This window comes from Coregonus lavaretus, assembly GCF_964263955.1.
Source record: "Coregonus lavaretus genome assembly, chromosome: 34".
NCBI classification, from domain to species: domain Eukaryota; kingdom Metazoa; phylum Chordata; class Actinopteri; order Salmoniformes; family Salmonidae; genus Coregonus; species Coregonus lavaretus.
This window is the reverse complement of record NC_140021.1, coordinates 14,599,045-14,614,712: the sequence shown is the minus strand read 5'-3', so window position 1 is coordinate 14,614,712 and position 15,668 is coordinate 14,599,045. Positions and strand designations below refer to the sequence as shown.

The 15,668-nt window shown below is 46.2% G+C and overlaps 1 protein-coding gene across 1 annotated transcript in view; it reads right to left on the bottom strand.

The window, feature by feature from the left end:
* The window catches only part of pola1 (polymerase (DNA directed), alpha 1), an 88,975-nt gene that overhangs the window by 18,838 nt on the left and 54,469 nt on the right, over positions 1 to 15,668 (bottom strand). Inside the window, exons 30-35 of the mRNA XM_084152248.1 lie at positions 15,497 to 15,629; positions 15,230 to 15,361; positions 14,887 to 15,061; positions 12,568 to 12,749; positions 8,886 to 9,017; positions 4,015 to 4,131 (exon numbers count right to left, since the gene is read on the bottom strand). Of these exons, the coding sequence (XP_084008374.1) occupies positions 4,015 to 4,131; positions 8,886 to 9,017; positions 12,568 to 12,749; positions 14,887 to 15,061; positions 15,230 to 15,361; positions 15,497 to 15,629 (871 nt within the window). The remainder of the gene's footprint in view (positions 1 to 4,014; positions 4,132 to 8,885; positions 9,018 to 12,567; positions 12,750 to 14,886; positions 15,062 to 15,229; positions 15,362 to 15,496; positions 15,630 to 15,668) is intronic.

Genomic DNA, 15,668 nt, shown 5'->3' with positions numbered 1-15,668 from the left:
ATAATGGTCGTCTATGGCCATGCGAGACACACAGCAGTTGACCCACGATGCACTGCCTGGTCAACAACCAACAATGAATCCCATAATGGACCCTTGGTTACCGTTGCCAATGCAGAGCTGAGCACACACACTTCCTCTCTCACACAACCTAGCCATAAACACAAAGTCGCACTGGACTTGACTGACAGGTGTCGAAGAGGCGTGGCTAAAGGTGTTACAGGTCGTTATTGAATTTAGAGCACACACAACCACAAACGCCTCGTCATTCGGCTCAGTGCTTTGTTCTTGTACTGACACCATTTCAGTTTGCACCACAAGTCTGCTGCATTTTCAGCCTGGCTGCCCAAAGAGCAAACCAGCTGTGAAATTGCCTCTCTTGGGAGCGAACACCCCCCCCCCCCCCCCCCCCCCACAACCTTGCTAACTACCCCCCTCACTCAATTTGCACACACAGACACACACACACACATAGAGTAGGTGCACTTCCCTTTCTCATACAAGTGAACCTGTAAAGTATGGGGTGAGAGGGAGATAGAAACAAGGTGAGAGGGAGAGAGAGGGGGGGGGGGGGAGCAAAGAGAGAGGGAGTGGAGAGTGAAAGAGGATGAAAGAAAAAGAGAGCATACAAATGGGTCTAAATCGCTAAACCACAGCCAACAGTCTAAAATGGGCCACAAAAGCGCACACAATCGACTGAACATGCTAAAATCCCACCCCCCCCAAAAAAAAAGAACAACAACAATTAGTATTCTATTCAGACAGGTACTAAGAGGTCAATGACTACATGGATAACTACATGACTAAATAAGTGTGACTGTGACAGTCTCCTTCTCAGTATGAGATTCATACAGTAAATACTGCACAGTCAGCCATCACTAGTACTAATCCATAAACACTGGAGCTACATCTAAAGGTTCCATGCCATATACTGAGTGTACAAACTCTTTCCATGACATAGACTGACCAGGTGAAAGCTATGATCCCTTATTGATACCACTTGTTAAATCCACTTCAGTTAGTGTCAGGTTAAAGAAGGATTTTTAAGCCTTGAGATAATTGAGACATGGATTGTGTTTGTGTGCCATTCAGAGACTGGTAGATGGTAGTGGGTGCGAGGCGCACCGGCTAGCATCAAGAACTGCAACGCTGCTGGGTTTTGCATGCTCAACGGTTTCCCATGTGTATCAAGAGTCCATGCCCCAACAAATTGAGGCTGTTCTGAGGGCAAAAGGTGGGGTGGAGGTGCAACTCAATATTAGGAACGTGTTCTTAATGTTTTGTACACTCAGTGTATATTCCCCCTAGACACTGTTAACCTACAGATCCAGTTGACCCCTTACAACACACACACACACACCACTGCAGCTGCGAGAGACAGAAGAGAGAGAAATCCCTGTGTAGCTGTGTGTTGTGATATTTGATAGGGTTTAACTCAGATGTTGTAGCGTTGGGTTGAGTCCTAGCGATCGGCTTCACAAGCCTCCATAATGAGTCAATATATGTAAATCTTTACTAGCCAAACACTGCAGGAAACAAAGACATTTAACTGGCGCTCCCGCTCACTAGCGCAGCCCTGCACCAATGGGTAATTTCTCCCCATTCACAAGGCATAATTGCCTGCTATTTGAAGATATTCATGCTCAATTTTTGAAATTAATTTCAATTGGGGGGAAATGTAGAAATGTCAGCTTCAGTGAAAGGGATTTGATTTCAATTATCCTCGCTCAAAGGCCCTGTGATTTCCAAATACACTTAAGCGAAATTATGACAAGAATTTTTGTTCGGTGAATTTCAGTGTTTAAAGAGCGATTAGGCGATAATGGGGCGGCTTTGAGCCGGGAGTGAATGCAGCCGTCTCCCTCTGAAAGGCACTCAATTATCTCTGATTGCTCCAGCAATAATGTATCAAATAGAGATACCTGCTATTGCCGTAATTTGTGTGAAAATTAACATGCTGCAATTTCCACTAGAGGAAAAAAGAGCTTTAATGGGCGCCTGAACATACATCAATAAAACGGAGGGAGAAAGAGAGAGGGAGGGATGTAAGGAGGGAGAGAGAGATATATAGGGAGAAAGATAGGGAGGGAGAAAGAGGTAGGGAGTGAGTGAGAGAGGAAGGGAGAAAGAGGGAGGGAGGGAGAAAGAGGGAGGAAGGAGGGAGGGACAGGGAGAGAGAAAAAGAGTGGGAGGGGACTGAGCGCATTGCTAAACAGAAAACGAAGGGGAAAAAAGGGTAGAGAAACAGAAAATGAGAGAGAAAGGGAGAGTGAAACAGCGCATCAGATAAAAAACGAAAGCGAGGGAGGGGGAGATTGTTAAAGAGGGAGAGAGAAAGAGAGAAATTTAATTTACTGAAAATATTACAAATTGCACCTGTGCATAACTCCCTCAAATTACCAACCAATCAACAAGAGTGGCTATTACTCCTCTATTACATGGAGATCAGAGAGAGTGAGGGAGAGCGTAGGGCGAGAGAGAGACAGATAAGGGGGGGAGCAAGGGAGGGAAAATGAGGAGAGAGAGAGGGGGAGGTAGCAGGAGGGAGGGAGAGAGAGAGCAAGCAGAAAACACATCACTGACAGAGACAGGAACGAGGCTGTGGAATGAAGAGTAAGAAGAGAATAGAGGGATAAGATGATAAAGGAGAAGAGTGGTGGAGGCAAAGGGGAGAAAGAGGGGATGACGGATAATGAGATAGAGAACGAGACAAGTGAGGTATGAAAGTACAAGCGGGAAGAAAGAGATGGAGAGAACAGAGAGGTGTGAGTGAGTGGGTGAGGAGCGAAAGGGAGGAAGGCTGAAGGAGGAATGGCGGGAGCAGGGGAGAACAGGAGGGATGAGGGAGCGGAGGAGAGAAGAGGTGGGTTAAGGGCAGAGGGGTGAGTTAAATGTTTTATTCAGCCAGCAGTTTAAAGTGGCAGGGCCCTCAGGCACAGAGAAGGACGCCTAAGTGGCCGTGGTGACAAGACAAATTGGCCTTTTGGGTTTCAACCTGTCGCCACACAAACCTAGACACTGCTAGAGAGAGATAGAGGGAGAGAGGATGAGGGGGGAGAGAGAGGATGGGGGGGGAGAGAGAGGATGAGGGGGGAGAGAGAGGAGAGAGAAGAGGGGGGAGAGAGAAGAGGAGAGAGAAGAGGGGGAGAGAGAAGAGGGGGGAGAGAGAGGGGGAGAGAGAGGGGGAGAGAGGAGAGGGGGAAGAAGGGGGGGAGAGAAGAAGAGGGAGAAAGGAGAGGAAGAGGGGGAGGATCGAGAGAGCGGAAAAGGAGGCAGAAAGTGGAGAGGGAGTGAAAAAGAGCGGAGAAAGGGAGAGAACTACAGGAGAAAAATAAATTGAAACGTCAGGGATAAAATGAGAGGGAAAGAAACGTCAGATCAAGTGAAGGCAAAGAAACACAGAAAGAAAGAAAAAAATCTACCCTTCAGGCTAACTTGGTCTTCATAAAGGAGAGACAGTTTTAAACTACCAGTGACCCTCCTACAGACACACACACACAAGTGCACACACTCAAGGCCGTAAGAGTCCTGTGTAGAGAACAGAGGATACCCTTATCAGTCTGTGTGCATGTTGTACTTCAACATTAATTACAAGTGTGTGTGTGTTGGGAAGGCCTGTGTAAGAATCTCATTAAAGTATGAACACAACAGTTGAGGCAAGGACAGGGTGGGAGAGTGAAAGAGGAGAAATATGGAGGGGAGTTAAATAAAAAAGAAGAGCGCAAAAACAAGGGAATGTGAGATGGGAGTGAGAAGAGATAATTTAGACCATGTGAATGGTGGAGAGGATGATGAGAGACGAGAAGAGGATGAGACAAGGATGAGACGAGACGAGGATGAGAGAAGAGGATGAGAGCTCAGTAGCTTTTAAAATGACTCTACAGCACCATCACCTGGACAAACCATCCAACATCGATACAGCGAGCGTGTGGGTGTGTATGCGTCCAGTGTGTTTGTGCGTGTGGATTATGTGTGTGTGGTGTGTTCATGTGTGCGGTGTGTTAGTGTGTGTGTTACCTCTGGTCTGAGTGCAGAGCGGGAGCAGGCAGGACAGATGGGTCCAGATCTGGAGAAGGAGATGGGCAGCCTCCTGGTCCGGTTCTGGCAGGCTTGGTCCTCACACACCAACCAACCCTGAGATGCAGAGAGAGAGATGGGGGGGGAGGGTATTGAGAGATGGCGTATTCATATCAAGGACACTTTTAAAATGAGGCTAACTTGCTGGAAACTGCTGAAAACAATTACATAATTACCTGCCAAAACACACATAGATAAACGTTCTCCCTATTTCTCTCTGCCTCCTCTCTAAATTGTATATTCTCTAATTTTCTAAGTCAACCCCTCTGTGTGAAGTAGGCACATCTGCCTGAGCCTGGGGGTCCTTCCCTTTTCAGACAAGCAGCGCAGAGGGCAGCAGGTGGTTAGGACCCCTGGGGTGAGTCAGTGGCCTTGGACAGGTGCAGACCCTACCCCCCTCTGTTCCCCTCCTCTTCATCCCTAATCTAATACCCTATCTCTCCCTGGCCTGCCCTTTCATTACATAGGGGGGGCTTTGGTGTGTGTGTGTGTGTTGGGGGTATTACCCAACTAATAACAGTTCCCAAGACATCCCCAACCCCTTACTACATACTGCACCTGTCCTACCACCTCACATACCAAACCACACACACAACGACCCAGTCGAGCGCTCTAAGGGTCAGCCACACTCCCAGATATACTAGGCCACAGGGAAAAGGAGGAAATATGGAGGTCTCTTTTTCCCTGTCTCAATTCAAATCATACAGTAGACAGAAACTGAAGGGTCTATTGTACTGTTATCAATCTCATTAACCTGGCTCTAACCACACACACAGCATTGTGGTGAATATTATCAGAGCCAACAGAGCGGTGTAATGTCCCATGATCCTCGTGTCTGTATGTGTGGCAGTTGGCAATGTTTAGATAACCGGCTTTGGCCCAGGGGGTTGTGGGTAACGCTGTGAACTCTGGGAGATTGTAATTGAATTGGGACATATGTGTGTGTTTGGTTTTCATTTAGAGGAGATTGGCAGGACGCTGTGTGTGTGTTCATTAGGGATGTTATTGCCTGACTGTCTGATCCCAGAGTCTCCTGAGGACACAAGCCTAAACACACAGCACTGTTCCCATGGGCTGGAGATTTGCGAACACACACACACACGAGAAAGGGCATATTAACTGATAAAGTCATGTGGGTCTTTGAGTGAAACTGAGCAAGAGAAAAACAGAGAGAAAAACATTAAGCCAGAGAGAGAGCGAGAGGGAGATGGGGGGGGCTGATAATGACATAATTACAGCAGTCGCTACCTGACACACTGAATCCAGACTTCAGATGACTTCCACACCATTTAACTAAACAGATTAAACTGCAGTGAGACAAGACACAAAAACTAGCCTACACTCCCTGCCTCTCCATCCCTAGTCCTCTCTCCTCCTTTCTGTTCTCCTTTCACCCTCTCCTCTGTTCTCTTTTCTAACACACTCCCCTTTCTTTCTTCCTCTGTCCAACTCTCTACCTCCTTTTCTCCCTACATCCAGGGTCTGTGACTATGAAGCAGATAGTTGACTCTGTGGAGGGTTTCTGTTTCACACAGTGATCTCAGACCAGTGGAACTCAACACACAGGAATCAACCAGGTACGCGCACATACACACTATTTTGACTGGTGGTTCTCAGGATAAAAGGACTAGAGAGAGAGAAGAGACAGAGGTTCTAGCTTGAAAAGTAATCAATCCTGCCAGCTCTAGAGTTGAATAGGCCTGAAACCAGTCCACTTTTGTAGACAAAGCATGCAACCACACAGGCAGGGACACGCACGCAGACAAACACGCACACACACTCACCTCTCACTCTCTGAATAGAGCTGAAACAAGTCCACTTTGTACATCCTCCGCTTAATCAAAGCGGCTCCATTCAGCAATTTGACCTTTTGTTCAAAATAGGATTAGCACCTTCTTCTCTATTTATTCCCTACCTCCCTCAGCCAGTTTCCAGGGGTGACCCACATGACGAGCGTAATTGCAATAATTTGTTAAACGCCATGGCAACGGGTGTTTGAATGGGGTAAATAAGAGGGGGGGGCGGATCGACAAAACGAACCAACGACACTCGGAAGACAGATGGAGAGAGAGAGGAAGATGGATGGAGAGAGAGAGAGGAAGATAGATGAGAGAGAGAGAGAGAGAGGAAGATAGATGAGAGAGAGAGAGAGAGAGAGAGAGGAAGATAGATGAGAGAGAGAGAGAGAGAGAGAGATGAAGATAGATGAGAGAGAGAGAGGAAGATAGATGAGAGAGAGAGAGAGAGAGAGAGAGGAAGATAGATGAGAGAGAGAGGAAGATAGATGAGAGAGAGAGAGAGGGGAAGATAGATGAGAGAGAGAGAGAGAGAGGAAGATAGATGAGAGAGAGAGAGAGAGAGGAAGATAGATGAGAGAGAGAGAGAAAGAGGAAGATAGATGAGAGAGAGAGAGAGAGAGGGAGATAGATGAGAGAGAGAGAGAGAGGGAGATATATGAGAGAGAGAGAGAGAGAGAGAGAGAGAGAGAGAGAGGAAGATGAGAGAGAGAGAGAGAAAGATAGATGAGAGAGAGAGAGAGAGAGAGGAAGATAGATGAGAGAGAGAGAGAGAGAGGAAGATAGATGAGAGAGAGAGAGAGAGAGAGGAAGATAGATGAGAGAGAGAGAGAGAGAGAGAGAGAGGAAGATAGATGAGAGAGAGAGAGAGGAAGATAGATGAGAGAGAGAGGAAGATAGATGAGAGAGAGAGGAAGATAGATGAGAGAGAGAGAGAGAGGAAGATAGATGAGAGAGAGAGAGAGGACGATAGATGAGAGAGAGCGAGAGAGAGAGGACGATAGATGAGAGAGAGCGAGAGAGAGAGGACGATAGATGAGAGAGAGCGAGAGAGAGAGGAAGATAGATGAGAGAGAGAGAGAGAGAGGAAGATAGATGAGAGAGAGAGAGGAAGATAGATGAGAGAGAGAGAGGAAGATAGATGAGAGAGAGAGAGGAAGATAGATGAGAGAGAGAGAGGAAGATAGATGAGAGAGAGAGAGAGGAAGATAGATGAGAGAGAGAGAGGAAGATAGATGAGAGAGAGAGAGGAAGATAGATGAGAGAGAGAGAGAGAGAGGACGATAGATGAGAGAGAGAGAGAGAGAGAGGAAGATAGATGAGAGAGAGAGGAAGATAGATGAGAGAGGAAGACAGATGAGAGAGAGAGGAAGACAGATGAGAGAGAGAGGAAGATAGATGAGAGAGAGAGGAAGATAGATGAGAGAGAGAGGAAGATAGATGGGAGAGAGAGAGAGAGGAAGATAGATGGGAGAGAGAGAGAGAGGAAGATAGATGAGAGAGAGGAAGATAGATGAGAGAGAGAGAGAGAGGAAGATAGATGAGAGAGAGAGAGAGAGGAAGATAGATGAGAGAGAGAGAGAGAGGAAGATAGATGAGAGAGAGAGAGAGAGGAAGATAGATGAGAGAGAGAGAGAGGAAGATAGATGAGAGAGAGAGAGAGAGGAAGATAGATGAGAGAGAGAGAGAGGAAGATAGATGAGAGAGAGAGAGAGAGGAAGATAGATGAGAGAGAGAGAGAGAGAGGAAGATAGATGAGAGAGAGAGAGAGAGAGGAAGATAGATGAGAGAGAGAGAGGAAGATAGATGAGAGAGAGAGAGAGGAAGATAGATGAGAGAGAGAGAGAGGAAGATAGATGAGAGAGAGAGAGAGAGAGGAAGATAGATGAGAGAGAGAGAGAGAGGAAGATAGATGAGAGAGAGAGAGAGGAAGATAGATGAGAGAGAGAGGAAGATAGATGAGAGAGAGAGAGAGAGAGAGGAAGATAGATGGAGAGAGAGAGAGGAAGATAGATGGAGAGAGAGAGAGGAAGATAGATGAGAGAGAGAGAGGAAGATAGATGGAGAGAGAGGAAGATAGATGGAGAGAGATGAAGATAGATGGAGAGAGAGAGGGCAGAAGAGAGAGGGATGGGTGTTTGGCCAGTCTAGCAGAGCAGGTCAGTTGATAATGAGGGGGGGGGGGGGGGGGGGTAATGTCTCTGAAGGAACACACGCGCAGAGGTGCAGGCCATGTCTTTCAGTCTATCTGGCCAGACAAACAGCTCTATTTGAGCTCTCCCTTGGTCTGAAATAAATCCTTAATTACCACTCTTCATCGCCCCCTCTGTGTGTGTATATACGTGTGTTCCTACAGAGTATGTGTGGTGTTAGTATTCCGTGACAGCAGCTGTTTCACACATTACAAAGGGGGTGAGGGGCTCGTTCCCTGAGAGAGTGTGTGTGTGTGTGTGTGTGTTTGGGGGGTGGGGGGTGGTAGGCACATTCGCCCCACTAATTGATTTCTGCTCAGCACTGTGGGAGTGTAACACCCCCTCCCCTACCTCCACACAATGCTCAACCTAAAAGACTAGCAGGCAGCCCCACTCCAATCTTCCACTGCATTCCACAACCCTGAAGACAGCATCAGTGCTAGTTCTAGAAATCATACAAGTTTTACAAAACAAAAAGTTCTAAAAGAGTTCCGGAACAGTTCTAAAATCCTCCACACTATTTCTCCAACTAAAGACCTCCAAAAATATGCTCCAGTCAGAGCCTGACTACTACAGTGAGTACAGTGTAGTGTATTCAAGGAAAGCATTAAAGCCTGAAAGAAAACTAAATTAAGTCAATTTGCAGTAATGCAGGTGGGCGAGTGGTGTGTGTGTGTAGCAGAGGGAAAGGCAAGTGTTTGGCATTCAGTAGAGAGTAGGAATAAATAGTAACAGTAAATCTGAGCAGGACAAAACTGCCTGCAATAAACCACACACACACACACACACACACACACACACACACACCCTCGTCGGTACTCACGCTGTAGTATTTCCTGATGTGCTTGCGGATGTCCAGTAGCAGCTTGTTGCTGATGTGTGTGGGATAGTCCAGAGGACGCCCCCCACAGGACAGGTTGCAGCAACGCATCATCGCCGCCTCCACCATCACACCCTACACACAAACAGGATGGGACTTTGTCAGCACAGAGTACACACATACACACACAACCAACAAAAGCCTGCTCTCCAGGTTTAGCAGTGGAGAACTCTGGACTGTAGGAATCATGCTGCGCCACATATAGGCAGATCAGACAGACCCCCAGCCTGCAGACCCCCAGCCAATCTCCTCAGCCTGCAGATCCCCAAGCTCCAGTCAATCACCCCCTCATTCACCTGTCAGACCAGGCTTTCATAGGCACCTAACTGGACTGCTAACACAATGGAAATTCCACAACTAGTAGCTAACTACTTCCTAACTGCCAAGGCCTAAAAAAATTTATCCATCAGTCAGTGACAGGACTGGGGAGTGTCTCAACAGGGCTATGCATTTACTGCACTGGTACACACATTTCTACACAGTGGTACAGTGAGGGAAAAAAGTATTTGATCCCCTGCTGATTTTGTACATTTGCCCACTGACAAATAAATGATCAGTCTATAATTTTAATGATCGGTTTATTTGAACAGTGAGAGACAGAATAACAACAACAAAATCCAGAAAACGCATGTCAGAAATGTTATAAATTGATTTGCATTTTAAATGAGGGAAATAAGTATTTGACCCACTCTCAATCAGAAAGATTTCTGGCTCCCAGGTGTCTTTTATATAGGTAACGAGCTGAGATTAGGAGCACACTCTTAAAGGGAGTGCTCCTAATCTCAGCTTGTTACCTGTATAAAAGACACCTGTCCACAGAAGCAATCAATCCGATTCCAAACTCTCCACCATGGCCAAGACCAAAGAGCTCTCCAAGGATGTCAGGGACAAGATTGTAGACCTACACAAGGCTGGAATGGGCTACAAGACCATCGCCAAGCAGCTTGGTGAGAAGAGTTGGTGCGATTATTCGCAAATGGAAGAAACACAAAAGAACTGTCAATCTCCCTCGGCCTGGGGCTCCATGCAAGATCTCACCTCGTGGAGTTGCAATGATCATGAGCATGGTGAGGAATCAGACCAGAACTACACGGGAGGATCTTGTCAATGATCTCAAGGCAGCTGGGACCATAGTCACCAAGAAAACAATTGGTAACACACTACGCCGTGAAGGACTGAAATCCTGCAGCGCCCGCAAGATCCCCCTGCTTAAGAAAGCACATATACAGGGCCGTCTGAAGTTTGCCATTGAACATCTGAATGATTCAGAGGAGATCTGGGTGAAAGTGTTGTGGTCAGATGAGACCAAAATCGAGCTCTTTGGCATCAACTCAACTCGCCGTGTTTGGAGGAGGAGGAATGCTGCCTATGACCCCAAGAACACAATCCTCACGTCAAACATGGAGGTGGAAACATTATGCTTTGGGGGTGACAGGACAACTTCACCGCATCAAAGGGACGATGGACAGGGCCATGTACCGTCAAATCTTGTGTGAGAACCTCCTTCCCTCAGCCAGGGCATTGAAAATGGGTCGTGGATGGGTATTCCAGCATGACAATGACCCAAAACACACGGCCAAGGCAACAAAGGAGTGGCTCAAGAAGAAGCACATTAAGGTCCTGGAGTGGCCTAGCCAATCTCCAGACCTTAATCCCATAGAAAATCTGTGGAGGGAGCTGAAGGTTCGAGTTGCCAAACGTCAGCCTCGAAACCTTAATGACTTGGAGAACATCTGCAAAGAGGAGTAGAACAAAATCCCTCCTGAGATGTGTGCAAACCTGGTGGCCAACTACAAGAAATGTCTGACCTCTGTGATTGCCAACAAGGGTTTTGCCACCAAGTACTAAGTCATGTTTTGCAGAGGGGTCAAATACTTATTTCCCTCATTAAAATGAAATCAATTTATAACATTTTTGACATGCGTTTCTCTGGATTTTTTTGTTGTTATTCTGTCTCTCACTGTTCAATTAAACCTACCATTAAAATTATAGACTGATCATGTCTTTGTCAGTGGGCAAACGTACAAAATCAGCAGGGGATCAAATACTTTTTCCCCCTTACTGTACATACATATCCACACAGGAGTAATGGTATTCCTACAGGGTTTCACATTTACCTGCTTTTACAGCAGTGGTGGATGGGGAGTTGGACAGCCGGACGTACCCACACAGCAAAAGTTTGAAGTTGGGTTCTCATCCTCACGAGATGACTAAAGAACATCAATTGATTTTCCTCCTTTCCCTCCCTCGCTGTTTCTTCTCTTCTCTGGTTTTGATAACAGCAGTCTACCTCGCTCTATTTGATGTTCTCTTCCTCTCCCCAGTCTGTCTTTCCCATTCCCTCACGCTGTTCTCCTCTCTTGCAATCTCTTGCCACCCCCTTTCAATCTCCCTGGCCTCTTTCCTTCACTCCCCCTGTATCTCAAGTCAAGGCCCGTCTGATTTGTTAGACCATGTCACCACTAATTAACTTACCATCTTATCAGTGTGTGTGATGTCAGAACCATGGGAGGACAAACAGAGGGGAAAGTGTCAGCTTCATGAGTTTCTCTGCGACAAGAGAAAGCTGCGTCTGTCTAACTCATTACTGACTGATAAGAAAACACACATCTCACTTCTCCAGTGACCTCGGTTGTAGGAATGGCTGTAGTAGGGGGGTAGGAGTGTGGTGTGTGAGGGAGGAAAGCTTTGACTATGTACAGACTCAGTGAGCATAGCCTTGCTATTGAGAAAGGCAGACCTGTCTCTCAAGAGAAGACAGGCTATGTGCACTCTTCCCACAAAATGAGGTGGAAACTGAGCTGCACTTCCTAACCTCCTGCCAAATGTATGACCATATTAGAGAGACATATTTCCCTCAGATTACACAGATCCACAAAGAATTCGAAAACAAACCCAATTTTGATAAACTCCCTTATCTACTGGGTGAAAAACCAGTGTTCCATCACAGCAGCAAGATTTGTGACCTGTTGCAAGAAAAGGGCAACCAGTGAAGAACAAACACCATTGTAAATACAACCCATATTTATGTTTATTTATTTTCCCATTTGTACTTTAACTATTTGCACATTGTTACAACACTGTATATATACATAATGACATTTGAAATGTCTTTATTCTTTTGGAACTTCTGAGTGTAATGTTTACTGTTAATATTTATTGTTCATTTCACTATTTCATTGTTTACTATCTACTTCACTTGCTTTGGCAATGTTAACATACATTTCCCATGCCAATAAAGCCCTTAAATTGAAATTGAATTGAGAGAGTGAGCGAGTGAGTGAGAGAGAGAGAAAGCACAAGACAGAAAGAGAGAAACAGAGAGAAAGACACAAAGAGAGATAGAGAGATAAAGAGTGAGAGTATGTATGTGTAGGGGTTTAGGAAAGCCTTTAAGTGCAGGAGTGTAAACTATGCCAATGAAAACATACTGTGTATGAGTCTGTCCTGTCTAAAAATAAGAGATGAGGTACAACACTGAAAGACTATAGCATACTTAACACAGGAAGTACCAAACGTGTGTGTGTGTGTGTGTCTGCATGCTTGTGTGTGTGTGTGTGTGTGTGTGTGTGTGTGTGTGTGTGTGTGTGTGTGTGTGTGTGTATGCGCACGCGCGTGTACGTACCGCTCCCTCAAACACGTTGTCGTAGACGTTATCAGTGTTACAGAGAGGGCAGGTGAATGTGAAGCGTTCACAGTCTTTATATTTCTCCTCATCAGTGAGTTGGACCGGAGCTCCTAGGAACCCATCTCCCTCCTCCTCTCTCTGTGCCTGCTGCTGGGCCCGGAACTGACTGGGGTCCAGACCTGGGGAACACACAAACAATCACAATATCTACACAGACACTATTTGCGCCAGTTATAAACACACTGCTACAGAACAGACACACAAAACCAGTCTGAGACAGAAACAATTAAGACTACTTTGTGTGAATGTGTGTCAAGTGGCAATTCACAAGGGTGAAGTTGACATATAGTGCATTTGGAAAGTATTCAGACTCCTTGACTTTTTCCACATTTTGTTACGTTACAGCCTAATTCTAAAATTGATTAAATTGTCCCCCCCCCCCTCATCAATCTACACAATACCCCATAACGACAGAGCAAAAACAGGTTTTAATAAATTTTTGCAAATGTATTAGAAATAAAAAACTGAAATATCACATTTACATAAGTATTCAGACCCTTTACTTAGTACTTTGTCGAAGCACCTTTGGCAGTGATTACAGCCTCGAGTGTTCTTGGGTATGACGCTACAAGCTTGGCACACCTGTATTTGGGGAGTTTCTCCCCTTCTCTGCAGATCCTCTCAAGCTCTGTCAGGTTGGATGGGGAGTGTCGCTGCACAGCTATTGTCAGGTCTCTCCAGAGATGTTAGATCGGGTTCAAGTCCGGGCTCTGGCTGGGCCACTCATGGACATTCAGAGACTTGTCCCAAAGCCACTCCTGCGTTGTCTTGGCTATGTGCTTCGGGTCGTTGTCCTGTTGGAAGGTGAACCTTTGCCCCAGTCGGATGTCCTGAGCGCTCTGGAGCAGGTTTTCATCAAGGATCTCTCTGTACTTTGCTCCATTCATCTTTCCCTCGATCCTGACTAGTCTCCTAGTCCCTGCAGCTGAAAAACATCCCCACTGCATGATGCTGCCACCACCATGCTTCACCGTAGGGATAGTGCCAGGTTTCCTCCAGACATGATACTTGGCATTCAGGCCAAAAGGGTCAATCTTGTTTCTCATGGCCTGAGAGTCCTTCAGGTGCCTTTTGGCAAACTTCAAGCAGGCTGTCATGTGCCTTTTACTGTGGAGTGGCTATTTCATCTGCATTTTATAATAATAATAATATGCCATTTAGCAGACGCTTTTATCCAAAGCGACTTACAGTCATGCGTGCATACATTTTTTTGTGTATGGGTGGTCCCGGGGATCGAACCCACTACCTTGGCGTTACAAGCGCCGTGCTCTACCAGCTGAGCTACAGAGGACCACATTTATATTGAAAGTCCGTTTTTTTTGCCTCAATAGAGTGATAAGGGCAATTAATTTACATTTAATTCTGCTTGTGTCATGCCAATTTAGCTTTTTCCGAACCGCAGAAATAACTTTGAAGATGACCACCACAATATGTAAAAACCTCAAAGTTGCTGCGAGAAAGTTGCACGGCTGTAAACAGAGCTCGGTGCTTATCGGATGTATTAGGTTACGAAATCCAACTTTTTTGATATACTGTTGTTAGAGAAAAACCCTACTGAACGACTCAGAACATTAATAATCATATTTATCTTGGTAAAATGTATTTTATAACATAAGGAAGTGAAATTTCATCACCAAAGCGCATTTTCACCCACTCTGGGGACAGACACCTTAACATATGGAATGGTGGAGACTGTAGTGGAAAAGTTAGAGAGGAAGACACAGACTGAGGCGGTAGAGAGGAAGGACAGACAGAGCTCAGATAGTGAGGGAGGTGTGATAAAAATAAACCGGAAATATCATATTTTTGTAAGGATGCCAAAACAATCAAATCACTGTGTGTGTGAAAGCAGCTGAGATAATCATATCATTAGAAGCTGAGCAGCTGAACACCCATTTAGTATTCCCAGGTGAACCCAAACACTGACACACACACACACAAAAACACACACCTTCCGTGACTAAGTGAATAATGTGTTAGTAAATCAGTGTTGAGGACTAGGCCACAGAACGCCCCCTCCTCCCCACTCCCCCCCTACAGCAACACACACAGCGCCATCTACAGACAGAATGTGAAGACCAACGACACTGGTTTCTGTTAAGAACTAAATATCTATTAGCTCTCATCTCTAAGGCCAGGATTTTTTCCAGACCATGTGACTTTACCAGTGAAAACTTCAGGCCCCAGGCCAGGAAAGCATCTACAATTCATAACTACTCTAATAACAGTGAAACAGTGCTGAGAACTGAGACCCACCCAGCCATGTAGCGATGAGGACCCCGTCGATGCCTTCGATGGGCTCACAGATCCTGCCCACCACGGGGTGCACCTGCTGGGCAAGGTAGTACTGGGTGTCCAGGCTCAGCCCGGCCTGCTTCTGGAGCTGCTCCAACGCATAGGCCCTCTGACTGGCTGCCAACGTAGAGCCATCCTGGGGGAGAGGAGAGAGGGTCAAAACACTTCTGTTATACGACACTGACACACTTTCATCCATATCCACAGATACACTGACTACTAACTCAAAGTCCCTCTCCAAAAAGACACCTGTAAACTCATAATACACTTGCCGTCCCATACACACACACTCCCCCATCCCTACCTGGCAGATGATGTAGGAAACTGTGTCTCCAGCTTTAACCCTTCGTCCGCTCTGAGAGTTGATCCAGAGAGCCACGTGAACGTGAGGAAGAGACTTCTTGTCTGGGTAGTCCTGGGGGTCCTTAGTCAGGGCCTGGGAAACGGGAGGGGAGACGAGGGAGAGAAAAATAGGGAGAGATAGAGAGCAAGGGGAGAGTGGGCATTGATACAAACTCACACTGTAGACACACATACCAACACAAAGAACGTTGAAAAAACACACACACACCTTGTGTATCTCATACTGGTTGAGTGGGATGGTTCCGTTAGCAACCTTCTCTCCCAACTCCAAAAGGTGACGCTGGATGTTCTCCACGATGACATCACGGTTCTGGTCCGACAGGATCTGACCAATCACATAGCTGAGAAAGAGGTGGAGGAGGAAGATGGGTAGGAGGAGG